This window comes from Pollicipes pollicipes, unplaced genomic scaffold (assembly GCF_011947565.3).
Source record: "Pollicipes pollicipes isolate AB1234 unplaced genomic scaffold, Ppol_2.1 Scaffold_4740;HRSCAF=5597_pilon_pilon_pilon, whole genome shotgun sequence".
Taxonomy (NCBI): domain Eukaryota; kingdom Metazoa; phylum Arthropoda; class Thecostraca; order Pollicipedomorpha; family Pollicipedidae; genus Pollicipes; species Pollicipes pollicipes.
In genome coordinates this window covers 33,102,623-33,120,670 of record NW_023596545.1, presented here as the reverse complement: position 1 = coordinate 33,120,670, position 18,048 = coordinate 33,102,623, and the positions used below count along the sequence as shown (strand labels likewise).

Genomic DNA, 18,048 nt, shown 5'->3' with positions numbered 1-18,048 from the left:
GTTGGGTTTCCCCCAATGTTTTAGGCTGGAATACTACAAAAAAAAACGTGGGTGAGATGATCGTGACACAAAGACTATCTTCTTTGATCTTTCTGCCTAGTGGCATCTCGTCTCACTTTCATAGCAAAAAGTCATGGTTGCTCTCACCACAAGACACAAATTGTTACAGCTGAGCGGATAAACGATGCAATGAACTTCACATACCTAGCGCCATAAGACAGGCAATGGTTTGTGAGGTTAAAATGAAAAGCTCCGGAATATGGGGATGACCTAAGTCCTTCATGGCTAACTCCGTCCCCACACCACTCCAACCAAGTGTGTGCCGCCCCCCATGACCGCCATAGAAAAGCGTCATCGACGCCCGAATGTGGCCTCTGAAGGCGTCCCGCCGTGGGGGCACCCGCCTCCACGTGCCGATCAGAAGAGATGCGTGGATCCAGTGCCTGCTCCCTGGATCCAATCCTGCATGACATCTGTATCGCTTAAATTAAAGACCTTTATGCGCCATATGAAGAATAAAAACGTATCTTGTGATTAATCAACAAAGTGGGCCGAATCCGGTGAGAAAGGGGAGGTTAGGTTGTCGGGCCTTCAGTTCGGCCCCGAAAATTGACACCCCTGGTAAAATATGACCCATTCTGAAACCAAAATGTGTCAACAAGCAGGTTTCTCCCTAGATTCTGCCCACTTTCTTCCCAAAATTGGGGGGGCTGAACGCGAAGTTGGGGGGGGGGGGATTTAAAACCCTCCCCCTTCCCCCCCACTGGTTTGGAAACTGCACCTCTGGTGGCCCCAAAAGAAAGTGGGCCAAATTGAGGAAAAATTCGGTTGAGGGAGCTTGTATGGGTATCATTATCCCCCTTACCTCCATCACCAACCTATTTCCCGAAAATACACCGCCGATTTAATTCGACCCGAGGCAGACAACTATCCGCCCGTCATCTTCAGCCAGTTGGCCGCAACAGCTGTCTGCAATAAGAGCGTCGGCGTGTTTGATGGTTGAAGCGGCGCGGGGTGCACGCGGTTGATATTTGCCTGGTATTAACTTATTTGCTCTAATTCTAGTCATCATGTGTGGGGGATTTACGTGCACAAAGAATTCCCTTATAGGGTTGAACATCTTGTACATGGTAAGTGAAATTCGGTGGACTTAAATCTGGTATGCAGGCCGCGTCGCATTCGCCTTGAAACTGCTTTCAGCTGCACGATGAGGACGGAATGTGTGACTTGGAGCGTTTAGTCTAGGATGGTGTGGTTTCGCGAAATGTGTCAGATGGGCTCAGCAAGATGTTTTGTGTGAAATACCTCCCCCCAAGAAGTATGTGCACTGTAGTGGCTGTTTCCCTCACAATGCCTCACAGTCCAAAGATGGAAGTGCAGTCCTGGGCTGCTTAGAATACAGCTATACTAAATATGCTTGTCACAGTAGTGACATTGAGGTTCAGAATGTAAGGACAAGTGTCACTTTTCTGAGTGCAGAGTTTGTTGCATGGTCAGCACCAGGGTTAAGACCTAGCCAGTGTTTCAGTGAGTTATGCTGCATTTTATTTTTTTAATATGAACCTCTAAACATTTTTCATACACAAAAAGATCAGGGCATTGGGCTCTGCCTGACTTCAGGCTGGGCCAATTTGCCTGTTTTTTATGAGGATGGGGGTGAGTGCACCAAGGTCACATAGTTGTCCAGCACCACAGATGGATTTTGTGCAGATTGTGCCTCCCCCGACACTGATAAGGAAGTGATGCCCTTGATAAGTAATTGTGTGTACCACAAATGATTTGCATTTTGCCTCTGTTTTTCAGCACACTGATGGTCATTATTGGCAGCAATTCTGTATTAAATAATCATAATCAGCTTCTGTTTACTTCATACTTGTGTGAGAGTATGGCTGGCGGTTGCCCATTATATTTTTTCGTAATTTGTGGAGTAGCCTCTGTCAGTATTTTCCTTGCATGCTCAGTATGAAAACTACATCAATGCTATGCAGTTCTGAAGTATTTTTGTGTAAAGTGAGAATGGGCAGCTGGGAAAATTATGAATTGTGAGTTGATGTATCTGATTAGTATTTTATCGATTGCAGGTATATAACTTCCCGCCTTTTGATAAAGACTTCATGTTGAGCTTTACATATAATTTGGCCAGACATGTCACGTACAGGAAGTAAAGTGGCTTGTGGCAAAACCACAGGAGAAGTAGGTTCTTCTCCATTTTTATTTTCATTCCAATTTTAATGTTGTTGGTAATTTTGGCTAGATATTGAAAAAATGAAATAAGTGGTGACAAGATGTGATGTGGGGTTGTCTTCCCTATTGTCTAATCAGGCAACCAAAGTTGGGGCTTTAAACATGGTGCTTGAAAAATGGTCAATGTGTTGATAGTTAGTCATAAGAGGATGCATTCAATATGTCATGGTCATGGAAAAGGTATTTTGAAATATGATCTGTCTTTGATATTTCAGTGATATCCATTGGTTATGGATTCTGCATTGTCATGCTCTGCGCTTAGAATGCAACCCGAGTTCACACAATTGTGTTTTTTCCAACCAACAAGTTTAGGCATACATGTTACATAGTTGCATGCCAGGTTGCAACAATGAATTTGTTTTGGTTTGTATGTGCTTTTCATTGCTTTACTAGGCCCTGGTTGATATTTAGCTCATTAGCTTGTAATCCTTGTTAAGGTCTTGAATTATTGGAATGTATAAAATAATGAAGGTCTAAGTATCCATGGAACCACTTTAAGCATTTGTACACACATCTGTTCTTACATGCCCTCCGGGCATTTTGCCCACCATCACTGGATGATGAGGTTCATAGCCCCACTGCCATTATTGAGAACTGAATGAACTGGGGCCAAGCGGAAGGCAGCATTAGATTGTCTTGCAAAACAAAATGCACAGATCCATATTATAGCTGTGCAGATTGTGTTCAATGGATCATTCAAGCTTGTGTGAAATCATTGGATTGGGATGTGTTCTTTCCTTGAGTCTGTGAACACTCTGCCAGTAGTGACAGGGACAGCATTACTTTGTAGCCCTTGACATGTCACATCACTGTGATGTTATCCATCAGTGGTTGTGAACTGAGATGTTAAATCAAGTTAGGTGGGTCAGGGCTTCTTTGCTTGGGCCTCATGCTTGACCCCAAGAACTATGCATTACATTGTAGTTAGGCAGACTAAACCATGTTCATGTCAGGCAGCACCATGTGTCACTTTATATGGCCTGATATTTGTTAAACTGGGTTATAAAGCAAAACACCATCACTGTTAAGATGTATACCCTTCCAAACTTGACCCAGCCTGATTATGAATGGCCAGGCCTAATCTCATTTTGAAGGATTATGTCATCATGCAGCGGGATAAGATGTTCAAGTCAGTGCAAGGAAGTCTTTTAGAATGTATAGTGCATGAAAAGCTAAGCATGGCACCAGCCACCTGAACATGAAATGCTACTAGTGGGACCTCAAGAAGGCATTTGTCACTCGTGACATATGATTGATAGTCTTCAAAGTTTTGTAAAAATGTCCCAAAAAGGGTATGGAGCTTTAAAAAGAAATGTGGAGTAAGGCAACCTCTAAATTTGCTTGCCTAGTGAGGGCTATGCTCAAATATTGTTTAGTGCTCACATACCTCTATTTATATAGTGACATTTTTATATAGTGACACTATTTATATAGTGACAGTGACAAACATTTCCATGATGTTTTCCTGCAGGTTGTGGCATTCTTGTTGATTGGCGTGGCTACCTATGGAAAGACGTCCAGCATCATCACCAGCATAAACGTGGTGGGCGGAATCGTAGCATGCGGCGTGTTCCTGCTCTTCATCGCCGTGATGGGCATCATGGGCGCCATGAAGCACCACCAGGTGCTGCTCTTCTTCTACATGATGGTGCTGTTCCTGCTGTTCCTCGTCCAATTCAGCGTGGCGTGCGCCTGCCTAGCAGTCAACAAAGAGCAGCAGCAGGCCCTGGCGGCCGCCGGCTGGCAGGTGTCCAACAACGACACCAAGACGGACGCGCAGAATAACTTCGAGTGCTGCGGCTTCAACGTCACAAGCAACGCCAACCTGACGCTGAACATGCTGCATCCGCCATGTCCTAAGGTGGGCTGCCGGGGGTGCCGGTAGTGTAGTGGTTAACGCGTCTGCGCTGACCACTGCGCGCCTGGGAAGCCAGAGGTACGGGGTTCGATTCCCCGCGGTGCCCGCCCTTCCTGCCAGGGTGAGGGGCAGGCGACGCCATATAGCCTCAGCAGCTGAGTGCGTCGTAAAGCCCCAATTACACACATAAGGTGGGCTGCCGACGGTAGCACTGGTGCTTGAGTTTGGGCATGCGCCATAGTGGTGAGGATGTCGCCTATGTGTGGTGCAACCTTTGCCGCCCGTGCAGAGACGGAGTTGGCGAGGTTAGCAAGCATACTATCTAAGTGGTTAAAAACATGGAAATATGTGCCATGAAATGATGCTTTAATGAGGTAAAGACATTGAAGAGGAGGAAATGCGCATCATAAAGTGCTGTGAATGAACGTTGCTGACATTCTGGTCGCTGGCCAAGGCTTCTCATATTGAGATCAGCCACACATATCTTAACAAACATACATTAAAAGTTTTCTTGGCTGTCACGTGCATGTTTGTCCTGTCTTCTGCGCCTGCGAGGCGCGGCGTGCGCTTCACGTGATCTGGCAGGGTCCGATGTGACGCCACCGCTCCCCGTCTGCAGCAATGCTGCGCTGCCAACGATCCGTCCGACCAGTGCTGCATGGGTGCCAGCTGCGAATGCCAGCCGTGCTTGGCGAAGGTGGGCGACGCCATCAATTCGGGCCTTCGCGCCAGCGGCGGCGTCGGCCTGTTCTTCAGCTTCACGGAGGTCAGTGGCGGCTGGCCGCAACTCCGTGACGCGTGTGACTAACCCGGCGCAGTGACTGTGCCGCCGCCGCCCGACCCGACCCGCCCCGTGTGTCGCCGCGTGCCTGGTTGGCCCCACTGTTCGCTGCCCGCCCCGCCTGAACGCCCCGACCAACCGCCCCGCCTAACTGCCTCGACTAACCGCCCCGCCTAACCTCCTCGGCTAACCGCCTCGACCAACCGCCCCGCCTAACTGCCTCGACTAACCGCCCCGCCTAACCTTCTCGACTAACCGCCTCGACTAAGCGCCCCGACTAACCGCCCCGCCTAACCGCCGCGCCTAACCGCCTCGACTAATCACCTCGACTTATCACCTCGACTAATCACCTCGACTAATCGTCTCGACTAAGCGCCCCGACTAACCGGCCACCGGCGGCGCTGGTTCGCAGTTCATCGGCGTCTTCGTGACGTCGCGCTACCGCCGCCAAAAAGACCCGCGTGCCCTGTCTCACTCCTTCCTATAGGCGACGCCGGGCGCGTGGGAGCGTCCGCCGCCCAGGTTAGTGCGGCCGCCGCCGACACGGCCGGCCGGCCACCAGCTAGTCCCCTTCGTTCCGGCGGTTCGGCATGGTGGCAGCGTCTGAGCGGGAGCCAGCCGGGCGGCTTTGGCTTGTTTTGGCCGCGGCGTTCGCGTGCGTTGCCAGTTCCGTTCTGTTTTGTTTCGTGTGTTGATGGGATGTTGCTTGCGGTGTCATGCAGTGCGAAATTGTCTACCGTTTGTTTTGTTTTTGTTTTTTTAGGGAACGGACTCGATCCGGACCTCCTTAGCCTTGCGTGTATGCAGAAGGGTTCTTTGCTTTTGCCTCCTGCGCGGTATATTGTTTTATCCTTTCGCCTTTTCGTCATCAATTCTGGTACCTATTTTTGTCAAAAATTTGTTCTCATCTCGTCCGTAACGTACGCTGGTCGTCGACACTCCTGGTTTGACTGCTTTTTCATAAACCACATATCTCCCACATGAAGGTGCTTGGAGTGGTACGCAATCTTTGATCGCTATGGATTCCTTACGTTCGGGATTTGTTTAGGTTTTTTTAACTTACAGCAACGTCCAAATTGTAATGGACGGGCTAGTTGTTGCTGTGTATTCATCACCATATATGCTGATGTCCTCGGAAGCTTATATCATTTGGCCTACGGTCAAGATTGGGACTACGTTTGGAGGGACGCATTTCGCCTTTTTTAGTTTTAGTGTTATTTTTCGCCTGCTCTGCATTAGCCAATATCTGTAGTTTTCCGCGCATGCAGATTCGAGGCAATCTCCACTCGTTCTTGCAACGTGTAGCTTAGACCCGTTTTATTCGCATGTACCAACTTTCTTTGGGATTATTTGTCGTTATCAGTCATCCTATCGCTGGCCGCATGCTGTGTTGCTCCATTCAGTTTTGTTCTGTTTTCGTTGTACAGTACCGTGACTATGTGCCCATCGAATGGACGTTTGACCTGCTTAATAGGAGGGGCGTGAATGGTCTGAATGCCTTCGAGTACGCGGGCCACCTGCTGGGGAACGACCGATTTGAATGATATCATGCGGACCTCCCGAATGTGCATAATACGTTCTTCTGCCAGTGGGAACGATCGGACGCTGGCAGAGTTTTTCGCGAGGCTTGTGAACGGCACGATGGGTTGAGCTGTATGTGTAGCCGTGGCGCACGCTCTGTCGTTGCAATGTATCGGTTAGGTGTCGCTTTCCCTGAGGGAGAGAGCGTCGGATCTCCCTGCACACTCACTCCGAGGCCGTAATGTGCAAGCTGCTCCGAAGTGCTGCGCTGGTCCAGTGTGCTGAGCGGATCGCGGACGGGTGAAGCCACCGTTAGCCGGCGGATGGCCGACCTCGGCGAGCTGTGCGTCTTGTGACACGGCCCGGCTCGTTCCAGGTTATCGGCTTTATCCTGGCGTTCCGTCACCGCCGCCAGGCGGACCCGGACCGTGTCCAGGTGCTGGAGTAGCGGCACACGCACGGGGAGGGGTGTCCGGGCTGGGAGGGCAGGTGGTGGTGTCGGAGGGCCGCCGGGGAGCACGGCAGGTGGGTGGTAGCTGTGATTTGGCTCTGGCTCTCAGCGGAGCGACCCGTAACGGTTCCGACCTCTGGGGAGTGCTAAATATTTAACACGGAGGTCACTAACACTGGTTTTCTGTTTCACTGGAAGTGGTGCGGACATGTCACGCTAGCCGGCTGTCGGGCTGAGGCCCGCTCCTTGACTGGGTCCAGGCCGCTGCTTGGGTGGCAGTGGTCCTGTCCAGCTGGCTCCCAGAGGGCCACCGCGGGGAACACGTCTAACTATGGTGCTTCGATGGCGGCGCTGGAATCGTGTGCCCGACCCGTGCCGTTGGCTGGCTGCGGTCGAGCGAAAAGTTTGATGTTACCACCACTGGCATGCAAAAACATAACGCGAAACTTAACGCGGGACAGCATCGCCTCTCGCTTTTCTTCAGCGTAGTTGAGGCTGCTTGGTGTTTGAGCGTGATATTGCGGCTTGTAGAGTGGTGTGGTGAAAGCTTGTACGAACTATGCATAGAAAGCCCATGTGGCGATGGGAGAAGCGCGAGCTTTCGTTTGTCAACGTACGCCTGTATTGTATATGTGGGTGTTACGCAGGCTTTGTCTATTTTCCGCTTGTCAAGTCGTGGTGAAGAGCTCTAAAACGTATCCATGTATCTAAAAGATGTCTATATATATATTTATGCAATAGCTTAACAAGATTGTATGTTATACGGGAGCCGCTTGTGAGGGTCCTGGCCGTTTCGGTAGTTTGGTGCCAATACTTGTGTGATAGCCAGTATTTTGGATGGTTTGGTGCACAACCATGTATGTGATTGGAATATCTCGTCCTTTTGAAGACGGACATCTTTCGAATCGTGATTTTGATCATTCCACATTGCTGCTGTTGCTGTTCTTATGCCTTCGGTGTTATGGGTGTGGGGATAAGATGTTTGTGCACTGAACAGGTTTCAATAAATTTAGCTGGCATGGCCAAGTGTTGAAGATGTCGCCATCGCTTCGAAACTTTGCTCCTCGGACGTCCCACCTAATAAATGTGACACACGTTTCTCATGGGTTTGCATTTCGTTTTGGCTGCTTGGTGCCGCGACCCGTCTCCTCGCTGCCTGACATCCAACGACAGGTAACGGTGGGCTGTGTTATCCGCGCCGTGTTACATTGCGGGGTTTCTCGGCCCCGCAGCTTTAGCTCAGTTGCACAGCAGCGAACGTCTGACGTATGTGCAGAGGGCGTTCGGGTCGGCGTACCATAGCATGCTGCGGCAGCTCGGTAGCACTGAACTGAAATAGTTCTACTAGGATGGCCAGGGTCTCCGCAACGACATGTGCGATTGTGCCGAGCAGTACCACAGCAGAACCGTGTGGGGTGTTGGGCGGTGCGGAGATATGTTGGTGGCGAAGCTGATGCATGCATTTTTACCTCTTCAAAGTACACAAGATCACATTCCATCCCACGCACGTGCCATCCTGTCAAGGGGGATGATCTGACGCGAAAGTCCGCTGTGTAGGATAGGAGCTGCTGTTGTAAACACAACGGGGGTATGCGGCGTTTTATTGGCATATATAATGTGAAGATAAATGAATTAGTTGTGCGGGCTTTCGCATAGCTCGAGGGCTTCATAGTACCACGATTCCGTTTAGCTACTACTTGATACAGTATGTACGCAGCAGACAAGGGGTGACTGCAGAGAAACATTTCCTGAATTGTGCCATGCATGATTTGAATCATGAGATTCGAAACTCAGCTGCGATGTTCGCTGTCAATCTATTGTTTTATCCAGGCGTGACGAGTGGGGGATCGAACGGGGCAATATAGCCGAAACCAAATCTTAACCCGTCTTGTCTGTGTACTTGACTGTCTGCGTGACATTCAGCAGTTCTTCATGATCATGAAAACGCACGTATTTTTTTCGAGCGATTGTTCAACGGAGTCTAGGATTACGCACTGCGTAGGCTATGTCGGAACTTAAAACTATTGTGCGTATGCAGCGTTTCCAAACTATTGATACGGTCGTCACCGGACTACAGGAGCAGCTCCACGGTTTTTGAATTTGGGGGCAGAATTTTCCTGTGGCCCGGACAAAATGGGACCCTCTTATAGGGGCACAGGGGGCCCACTGCGCAGTGTCGTATTTAAGGGTGTGGGGCAAGGAGGGCGTGTGCTCCCTTTTCAGATGGTTACATGCATTTTATCGAAGTAACTAAATGTCGACAGTGTAAACAATCCAAAATCGGGGTCTTGTAATTGTCCAGCAAAGGGTCTAGCTAACCTCAAACAGGGCCTCTTGTTCCAGAGAAGGGCCTCCTGATCTAGAACAAGACGCTTCAGATTCACGAAAGGATCTCTAAATCAAGCGGCTTAACGCAAAGCAGGGCTTTCTAGTTCGTAGCGGGACCCTCTCGAGTCAGCAAAGAGACCTCCTTGACACAACATTGGACCTCCTTATCCAGAGGATAGGTACCTTACTCATAAGCGGCCACATGATCCAGAAAACAGACTTCTGGATGCAGAAAAAGATTTTCTGAGCCCGAGGTATTACTCTAGCTCAGGTGTGGGAGGTTCTTTGATTTGAAGTTTGGTGCTGTCCAGGTAGCATCAATACTTTTAGGTTAGGAAAGGGGTCTCCCGATTTGCTTGGGGGGACAAAAACCATACTTTTGTCCTGGGGGACAATTGTCCCCTCTGCCCCCACCCTTGCTGCGGCGCCGCTGTCTGACGCCACGTTACTGTGTGCGTGGACTACATTCTAGGTGAACTGTCATTCGGTCCCTGTTTAAAGGTGGGGCAACAGTGACACTGTTCGCGAAGCACGCGGATACGGGCACGAAGTAATGAACGCATCCCAGGACTTCCCGGAGGATAACAACCCTGCGTGGGGTGGTATACACTCCGAACGGATTGTGTGGCGAGTTGCCTCCGCCGCCATGCCCCAGATGGTGCTCTGTGAAGCTGGTATAGCGCGTGTGAGGTGGCAGAACGCCATTGCGGTGAACGAGTTTCGTGCAGTTGGAGAATGTTAGCTCCTTGTTTACGAGCGGTTGTTGCTTTCGCTCGTTGAAAGTCATCGGTGTGCGAAACAGTCCAACATGGAGGCGGGCCCATGCGTATTTTTGGCTCGTTTCTTCGCGATTGCTCTGAAAAAGTAAAAAAGCGTCAGCGACATGACCTCTAGGATGAGGTTATGGATCGTCAGCGCTTGAGGTCAGGATCTTCAAATTTTGACAAGATATGCAAAATCAATGTAAAGTTTGGTATTTTAAATGGCGACACCGTACTCCGGTACACCGGTACTGGGGCCCTTCCATAACTTACGTTACGTATGGATGGTCTTGTATGAAGCGTAACGGAAGCGTAAAAAGGGAGTGAGGGGAGGTTTTGGGCAGCATAACTTTACATTTGGGCGTGCCTGTAAAAAACGCTAAAACGTTCAAAAACCACTCAAAGCCGGATGTTGGTGGCTCCCTGGCATGACAAGAAACATGCACGTTATTTGCTTCGCATCTCTATCTGAATGATGGGCCAGATGGGCGTTCCTTTTTGGGATGTCACACTTCACGTAACGCAACCAGAGGGACGCGGACGCACTGAACGCGGCCGTTCAGTGCACTCAGTACGTGGGCGGGGGAGGCGTAAAAGGCGAAAGTTATTTCTTGGACGGCCCTTCAGAAGTTCTCCGGAAAAAACCTCAGTGGGGTTAGCTTCTTCGCAGGACTAGGGCCAACGCACACTTGGGCGGAGTGGGGGCCAGTCCCCCCCCCCCCCCCCGAAGGTGTTCCTAGAATAATTTTCGGAAGGCGCGGAATAGCCGCGGCAAACTTTGCATAGCTGAAAGTAATTAAATAGCAGATATTTTGGCATGCAAAGGTGTGTACCTTGAAAGGTCGCTGATCTATGACAACAATTGAGATGATCTAGGCTGTAGCTGTCAGCGGGGGAAATTTCTAGGGAATAGTCTGATGCAGCAACTGAATGTTAGACGAAGCTATACATATCTGGGATAGCTTTTTGGGCAGTTAAACGACTAAACCCAGGATTACGACAAAAGCCATTACTCTTTGGTCGGGTACGAAGGTCAGACGGGATTAAAACCAAACTTATTTGTTACTGGACAGCTTCCGTTATGGAGTAGTTTCTTATGTGCATTTTGATTATTTTTATGACAGGGATCGCAACAGACGTCTTTTATTGACTCCTTAAACGTTAGAGTGAGCCACTTGCATGAATTTATCAAGATTAGCCTTTTTATGTGCGTACTACGTAGCGTAATACTTGTCGTTTGTTTAAATTAAAAAATCAAACAATCTCTTACGTTTTTGGTCATCATGACATTTTGAACGTCAAACAAGGCGACTGGCCTGAAATAAATACCAGTGAACTTTTGCTTAGGTGAGACATCTAGATTCAAAGCGGTTGCATGAACAAGTTTGGGGCATCATGGATACCAATCTGGAGTTTGCCCTTTTTGGCCTTACCTGACCTTATCGTAACCTAACATTTTGGGATTAGTGAGTTCACAATACAGGCAAATCACCAGGTGAATTTGGTGTCTCCAGCTCTTTTACTTTTTGAAATATCAGGGGTCAAATTGCCCCCCCCCCTCCCTCCTGCCCCACCCGAGCGCGTGATATTTAACTGGCCATCCGGGTGCGTGTTAAATCTGCACCACGCGCATTGCCCAGCTTTCCCCACGCCGAGGTCGGAAGCGGAGAGCTGGGGCTGGTGCAGTGAAAGCCAGGTCATCGAAACTTCTAATAAAAAAAAAACAGTCTGCAAAGCATGGGCTTGTGCGATGCCGACTACAATCCACGCTTTGAATTCAGTAGCTGCGGTTGTCCGCGTAATCAATGCCACAGATAGCATGTCACGATGGATGCAGCCAGAGACATTTTCCGCGGATTCCGGCCCCTGGCTCAGTGAAATTGACCGCCGCCATCGATTGATACTCTCTTCTGCCCTGAGATGAGGCTCGTTTTCCCACGGGATACGCGCGGGCGCGCCAAAAGTCGTGCTGTAAAATCGATTGATAGTTTGATCACTTTGACGGCTTCAGCCAGGCTCAATCACGGCAATCAGTGTGGCCTTGTTCGGCTCCATGTGAGTGACGGACGAGATTCAAGAAAGGTACAAAAAACGCTATAAATGTGGATGCGTCCCTGAGACCGGCAAATTTAGATTCAAGAATTTCACTGACGTTTGAAGCTGGTTGAACCTATTGACGACTCATTGTATCTCGGATACATGCAACCAAATACCCGTGGTAGTAGGCGGGGTGGCGTGGTGAATACGGTTACAGGACATGTTCCCAAACCCGCGGATTGGCGCGAATATTGTTGGTGCTATGCGCGCATTCCAACCTCCTCTACAATACGGAACGTAAGAGCGGCCCAGAAAGATGGATGGGCAACTTTTTTATTTTCCCCTTTTCATCCATCACCGATGGGTTATGGAAAGTCCCATGACAAGCGTAAATTCGTGCTACCGTCGCCTCGACCCCGCCCGTTCTTCGGCGTGCACTTCTATCCGCACCTAAAGAGCATTTGCCGCTGGCCGGCAAACGCCAGTGGTATGACGTCACCGCGGGAAGCAGCGCTCAGTATATCTGAAAGTCCTTGGCTTACAAGTCTGCTCTGACGTCTCCCCTTGTACTTGCATGTGCTTATGCCTTCGGGAAGCGGTTTTCTGTAGGTAAGGGATCGTCGTTTTGCGTGTGGTGGGATCGCACACATTGATCTGCTTGCGGTCAGGGACGGCACAAGGGAAGAGCAAAGATTTTTGAAAAAAGACTTAACATCGTCCATGTGACCTTTCTGGACCAGCTGCCCCTGCCTAAGCAGATGCTAGGCGCAGACAAGCATGATTTACATGCGATAAGCAATTAGGACGGTGAGAGACGAGCGAAAGCTGACTTCGGATTATTGGCACAATTATCAAGTAGAATGACGTTTGACTGTGTTTAGTTCATAACCGCATAAACACGTGGCCGTCGTAGTGCACTGGCATGTGCACGCAATCGACCATGGTACATCTGTCGTCTCAGCGGAAAGGCAAAGCCAGGGGACACTGCACTCACCTGGAGTACGTCGCAAACGTGAATACATAAAGCGTCCAAAAGATCGAGACGCCAACGAAAGTTTCCAGTGTTCTGGCCCCGCGAACAAAAAAATTGCGATTTGAAAAGCAACCGCTCTGCACCAACAGATACAGAACGAAGGAAGTGTGGTGTCTTCTGCAACGGGAGAGTGGGCCCACTGAGCTCTGAAGCCATGACATGAAGGGATTATGCTCACTGCACGGCCACTGGCGGTAACGCTATCGCGCAGCAGCCTCCGATAGCTCGAGCCGACGGTGGATTCAAGTGAAAGGGTATCGCAGCTGGTGGAAGTAATCGCCCAGGAAAGAAGCCGCCATAAGCATCAGTGAATGCCGCAGAATTGCAAACACGGAGAAGTTAGCTGAAATATATGTCCTCAATGGGCCTAATCCACTCAGACTCACGCCACAATAAATTCTGGTAGGCTTTCGAATGAGCTCAGCGCAGCGGAGGGAAACCCGTGGCCATGTATGGGATTAGCGAGACCCGCTTCGCCACTCAGACCCTTGCTCCGGTTCTTCCTCTCCTCGTCTTAGAGACTCTCCTGACATAAAGGCCATGAGACGTCTTTCCTGGTTAGCCAACCCATCGCAGGTCACAACCTGGCCCAGGGCAGACCCACGCATGGTTATACGCTTCCCTTGCGTGATCCCTTCGTGATAGCTGGCTCTTGCGGAATACTCGGTAGTTTATTTGGACCCTCGTGGTGAGGACTAGGTTTCCTCAATGTATACCGGGTTTGCTGCCTCGCTGTTCGTACCTTTTTTGTGATATAGGTTCCTAATTGAAAGAAGAGCAAGGATTAGGAGCGAGAACAAGGCGATGAGCAGGAGGCGATACTTTTGCAACCACTGATTGCAGATTCACGCGGTTTGCAGCGGCAGGAAGCTTAAGTTTTGGGCTCTGTACCGTGCAAGCTGTAAAGCAATGCACGCAAGCTGACAGCAGGCGAGTTTTACCTGCAGCATTACAAAATCACTGTGAGGTCACCTCCACGACAATGTCAACATTGAGAACGTAACGTTGCCGAACGACGAGAAGCTGGCGAACGCGGATCGAAGCCAAGTCCAGATCCGGGAGACCAGGCGCTGCAACGATCCCGGACGAAAGGATTCTGAAGAGGGAAACAACGGGCAAGAGTATGGACAACATTGGAGTCGGTGCAGGCGAACGTTCACACGTCGACGATTGTAAAACGAAGACCCACTCATTCGGGGGTATTTCTGGAGTTGATGTCAAATTTCGGCGGTAGGAGCAGATGAGGATGTGAATAGAACTGGTCGGCGGTGAACGCACTGGTTTAGCTTTTGGCGTCATGTGCATAACCCTCAACTACCATGAATATTCAAACACGTTATCGCATCGCTCGTCTCATGCCACGCAAGGCTGCCACTGCCACTGGAAACATTACACATATTGCCACTGGAAACATAACACATATTGTAATCTGTGTGATCCATAACAAACATTGTTCATATTGCACCTAATGTGTCATCCCATACCGCCAGGCCGAATCGCTTGTCCTCATCTTATGCAATGGATTTCGCCAGATTTTCGTTACAGTGGAACGAAGAATAAAATTTTAAACGAAAGCCTGCCGTCTGAACGAACTTTTCGTCTACAGGCAGGCTCTAAAGTTATTTGCGTACTAAAAGCAAAATAGATGTACGAGCACGCGTAGTCTTCGTCTCATGTATACAGGACAGTCAGATAACTTGTGTGTTTTTTCATTTCGATGCTGGACTTGCCATTACCCATCACAAAAAGAAGGCTATTTCGCAATCGGCAGCGGTTACAGCCTGTCTTAAAAGTGTCAGGGTTCGTGACTTGTATTCGTTTCTGTGACTTCTCAGTACTTACTGAAATCAGCACCGTGTGTGAGGAATACTAAGTTTGTGTGTGCGAAGTGTGGTGCATGTTAATATAGCATTAAGATCTGTTCAAATCGCATGATTTTCTTTGTTGATGCATGTTTGTTTCCTCCACTTGGCAACGGCATGGCAACACTCCGAACTACACGATATTTAATGTCCTGTTGGCTATAAGGCCCTCCATGTTCTGAAACTGGGACTTCCTCAACAACCACTGCGCTGAATACATCCTTATGTGAAGTGACCATAAATCTACAAACAGAAAAGCTGCGCTATTAGGACTACTCGACTCCGACTCAGAAATGTAGGAGTTGTATGGTCCAAGTTGTTTTGGGCCGTGCAAAGTATTTTTAATGTGCCACAAGCTTTGAAAAATGCTGTCTCAGACATGTAAATCGTTTCGTGCACCACGGTAAGCGAATGGGGATTTTGAAGCACTTGCACGCCTCACAGCCGCGTCATTGACAGCAGAAGCAGCGTGAATGATGTGACAGAATCTTGTAGGGGCAGTCATTCTCTATGTATCTGTCGAAGATTATCTTTGTATCTTTGGGAAGCATTTAACGTCAAGTAAGGTGAGGCGTTCCAATCGCACCACCGACCATGCCAACAACAGGCGAGAAAAATGTCAATTACATATCCATTTCGCCGCACAGGTACGCCAAGAAATGTGCTTATTATCTACCTGGTGGCACTTCTAGGACTAAGAGACGGCTTGTTCGGAACGTCCATTTCTCTTGGGGGGGGGGAACAATGTGAAGGAAAGTTTCATTTTTGAGAACAAGTCAGCTCCGCTCATAACTGCCATACCCGATTAGGGCGGCGACGTCTGACCTCCTCAAAAGCAGTTCGCGCCGCGTTGGTGCGCGTGGTATCGACCATTTGCTGTGTTGAGCTCGCAAGTTTTGACAAGCAAACCGAGTGGGCAGTATTTCATATGCATCTTATCGACATGATGTAATTATTAGTGCGTGGGCAAGTGTGCCGACCAATGATGGAGCAAGAAATTTGCGGAGGAGAGGGTCAAAACGTGTCATATGGATCCCTTTTCTTGCATAGCGGTGCTGTGCTTGGATTTGGGAAGCCTTTTTTGTGTCTGGATTCTATTTGTATGCACGGCGAGCCGTTTTTGTGTGTTTTAGGACCTTTGGTCGCAGAGGACCCGCAACCTCCAAGGACCAAAGGCCGAAAAGCCACCATTTGGCCCCGCCACTGCCAGTGGCGTACGCAGAATTTCGCCCATGGGAGGTCAGATCGGATCACATTAAGCCCTTTCAGCCAAGGGTGCCAACTCGTCGTCGGTAAGTTCATGGACTTTGTTGTTTCCATTCGGGGGCCCCTTTTAATCTTGCGATCCTATTGCAATGCATCGCCACCATGCTTTTACGTCTGAAATACTCTAAAACACTTAAATTTCCAAAAAGCACTGAGTTCTTTGGCACCACTGGGTCCTGCTACCTGCGAGAGGGGTCAGAATTCCAAGAGCTCTTCCCTCTTGGCTACGCCACTATCCCTTCCGACGTTGAAGAGCGTTTTCAAGGAGTGTTACCCGGGGCACTTGCCCCCCCCCCCCCCTCCTCCGCCCTCCCTTATGCATGGATCACTTGCCCCCGCCCTCCGTCCCCCTTGTTAGATGTATAAACGATGTATGGCAAAGAGAGTGAATCGCCGATCGCACCCATCAAGCAAATACGCGATTTGCTAGCCACCCAGAAAGGAGTGCCAGAAACTCAGGAGTACCAGAAACAACGTTTGTGTTCCTAACGGTTAGCTCCGTAGCCGTTAGCCCCTTAGTGCACGCCAGATGCCCAGCAGCGCTGATCAAAAACATGCTTGTACACCTTGCTCGTCTGTCTTATTGATATGTACCCGCCCACTTTTACAGCTCGGACCGCCCGCGCTCTCACCGCTCATTCACAGTCCGGCTGAAAGGCATCACGCTGCATGCTAAAAACGCAAATGCAAATCGATACAGCTGTAGTCAGGCATGGGGACGAAGCCAACCTTCTGGCTTCAAAACCGAGTCCAAAGTCAGGCCAACGATAGGAAGCCAAAATCCAAGTCGAAGTTGAAGGCTTTGGAGTTTGAAGCTGAGGGGCCGAAGCTGACCCCACTGGCATCGTGTTTTTTTTTACGAAAGCCGAATCCGAAGTCACAAGCTTTAAAGTTTGCACGCGCGAAGACGAAATCAAAGTCGGTCGCTTCGAGCTTTGAAAGCGCGGAGCCAAAGCTGAGCACCAACCAAAACCAAAACGAAACCAAAACCAAAGCGAAAGACCAAAACCAAACCAAACCCATCCTCGCTCACGCTAAAACTCTATGCGGTCAGAAAATATTATCAGCGTTTTGTGTCATTGGGGCTTGGCAACGCACTGACCTGCTGAGACTGCGTGCCGTTGCCTACCTCTCACCCTGGCAGGAAAGGGCGGGTACCGCTGGGATTCGAACCCCGTACCTCTGGTTTCAGAAGGCCCAACGGTTAACGCAGACGCTTTAACCACCTCACTACCGGCACCCTATCAGTGTTCTCCAGAGCAATTGAGAAGGAGCACATAAGATGTATGAGCTGGTGCACGACGTGCATTGCATTACGAGTGCAACATTTTGTTCTCGGATTATCGACCTCGCTTTTTGTGTTAGTTTGTACACAGAGCTTTGGACAGTTAGTTCCTCGGCCATCGGCAGGTGTTGCTGGTCCTGAGAATGGCTGGGTGGTTTACGGCTTTCAGCAAAGCATGCGTCGTGGCGTTGAAAGTTCTGCAGTGTATTGGGGTGACAGGATGGTAAAGACCTGCTCATGAAGTAAAATCAAGACTCGGGTAAAAAATGGTGCCAAAATCGAAGCACATCTTCCAAGATCGTACGAAGCCGAGGCCGAGGCCATAATTCAAAATTTGCTTGAAACCGAAGCCGAAGCCCACTGGGCGTTATATAGCCAAAATATACGCAGCCGAAGCGCCCGAAAGTTCAGATAACTAACGGAAGCCGAAGCCGAAGCCAGCTGATAAAAATGGCACAAACCCAAAACATAAGCCGAAATCAACCGTTCTTCCAGACGAAGTTGAAGCCGAAACCGGCTTAAACTCCATTCAAATGGAGAGTGTGGAGAGTTGTAGTAGTTTTTACTTCACGCTCCCTTATCTCATGTTACTAAAGATAGCGCACAGTTGTTAGTACGTGC

The 18,048-nt window shown here is 49.5% G+C and overlaps 1 protein-coding gene across 2 annotated transcripts; it reads left to right on the top strand.

Moving 5' to 3' along the window:
- The first annotated feature begins 965 nt into the window (after nt 1-965).
- Nucleotides 966-7,953, top strand: LOC119098914 (tetraspanin-13). Of its 2 annotated transcripts, XM_037221958.1 has the most exons (5): nt 966-1,130; nt 3,716-4,105; nt 4,722-4,868; nt 5,296-5,405; nt 6,781-6,866. In XM_037221958.1, exons 1-4 carry the CDS (start codon nt 1,071-1,073, stop codon nt 5,368-5,370), a joined length of 672 nt encoding a protein of 223 aa, XP_037077853.1. In that variant the 5' UTR covers nt 966-1,070; the 3' UTR covers nt 5,371-5,405; nt 6,781-6,866. The 2 variants fall into 2 exon arrangements, with proteins under 2 accessions (XP_037077853.1, XP_037077854.1); XM_037221959.1 differs by lacking the exon at nt 5,296-5,405 and having other exon boundaries at nt 6,781-7,953.
- The last annotated feature ends 10,095 nt before the right edge of the window (nt 7,954-18,048 follow it).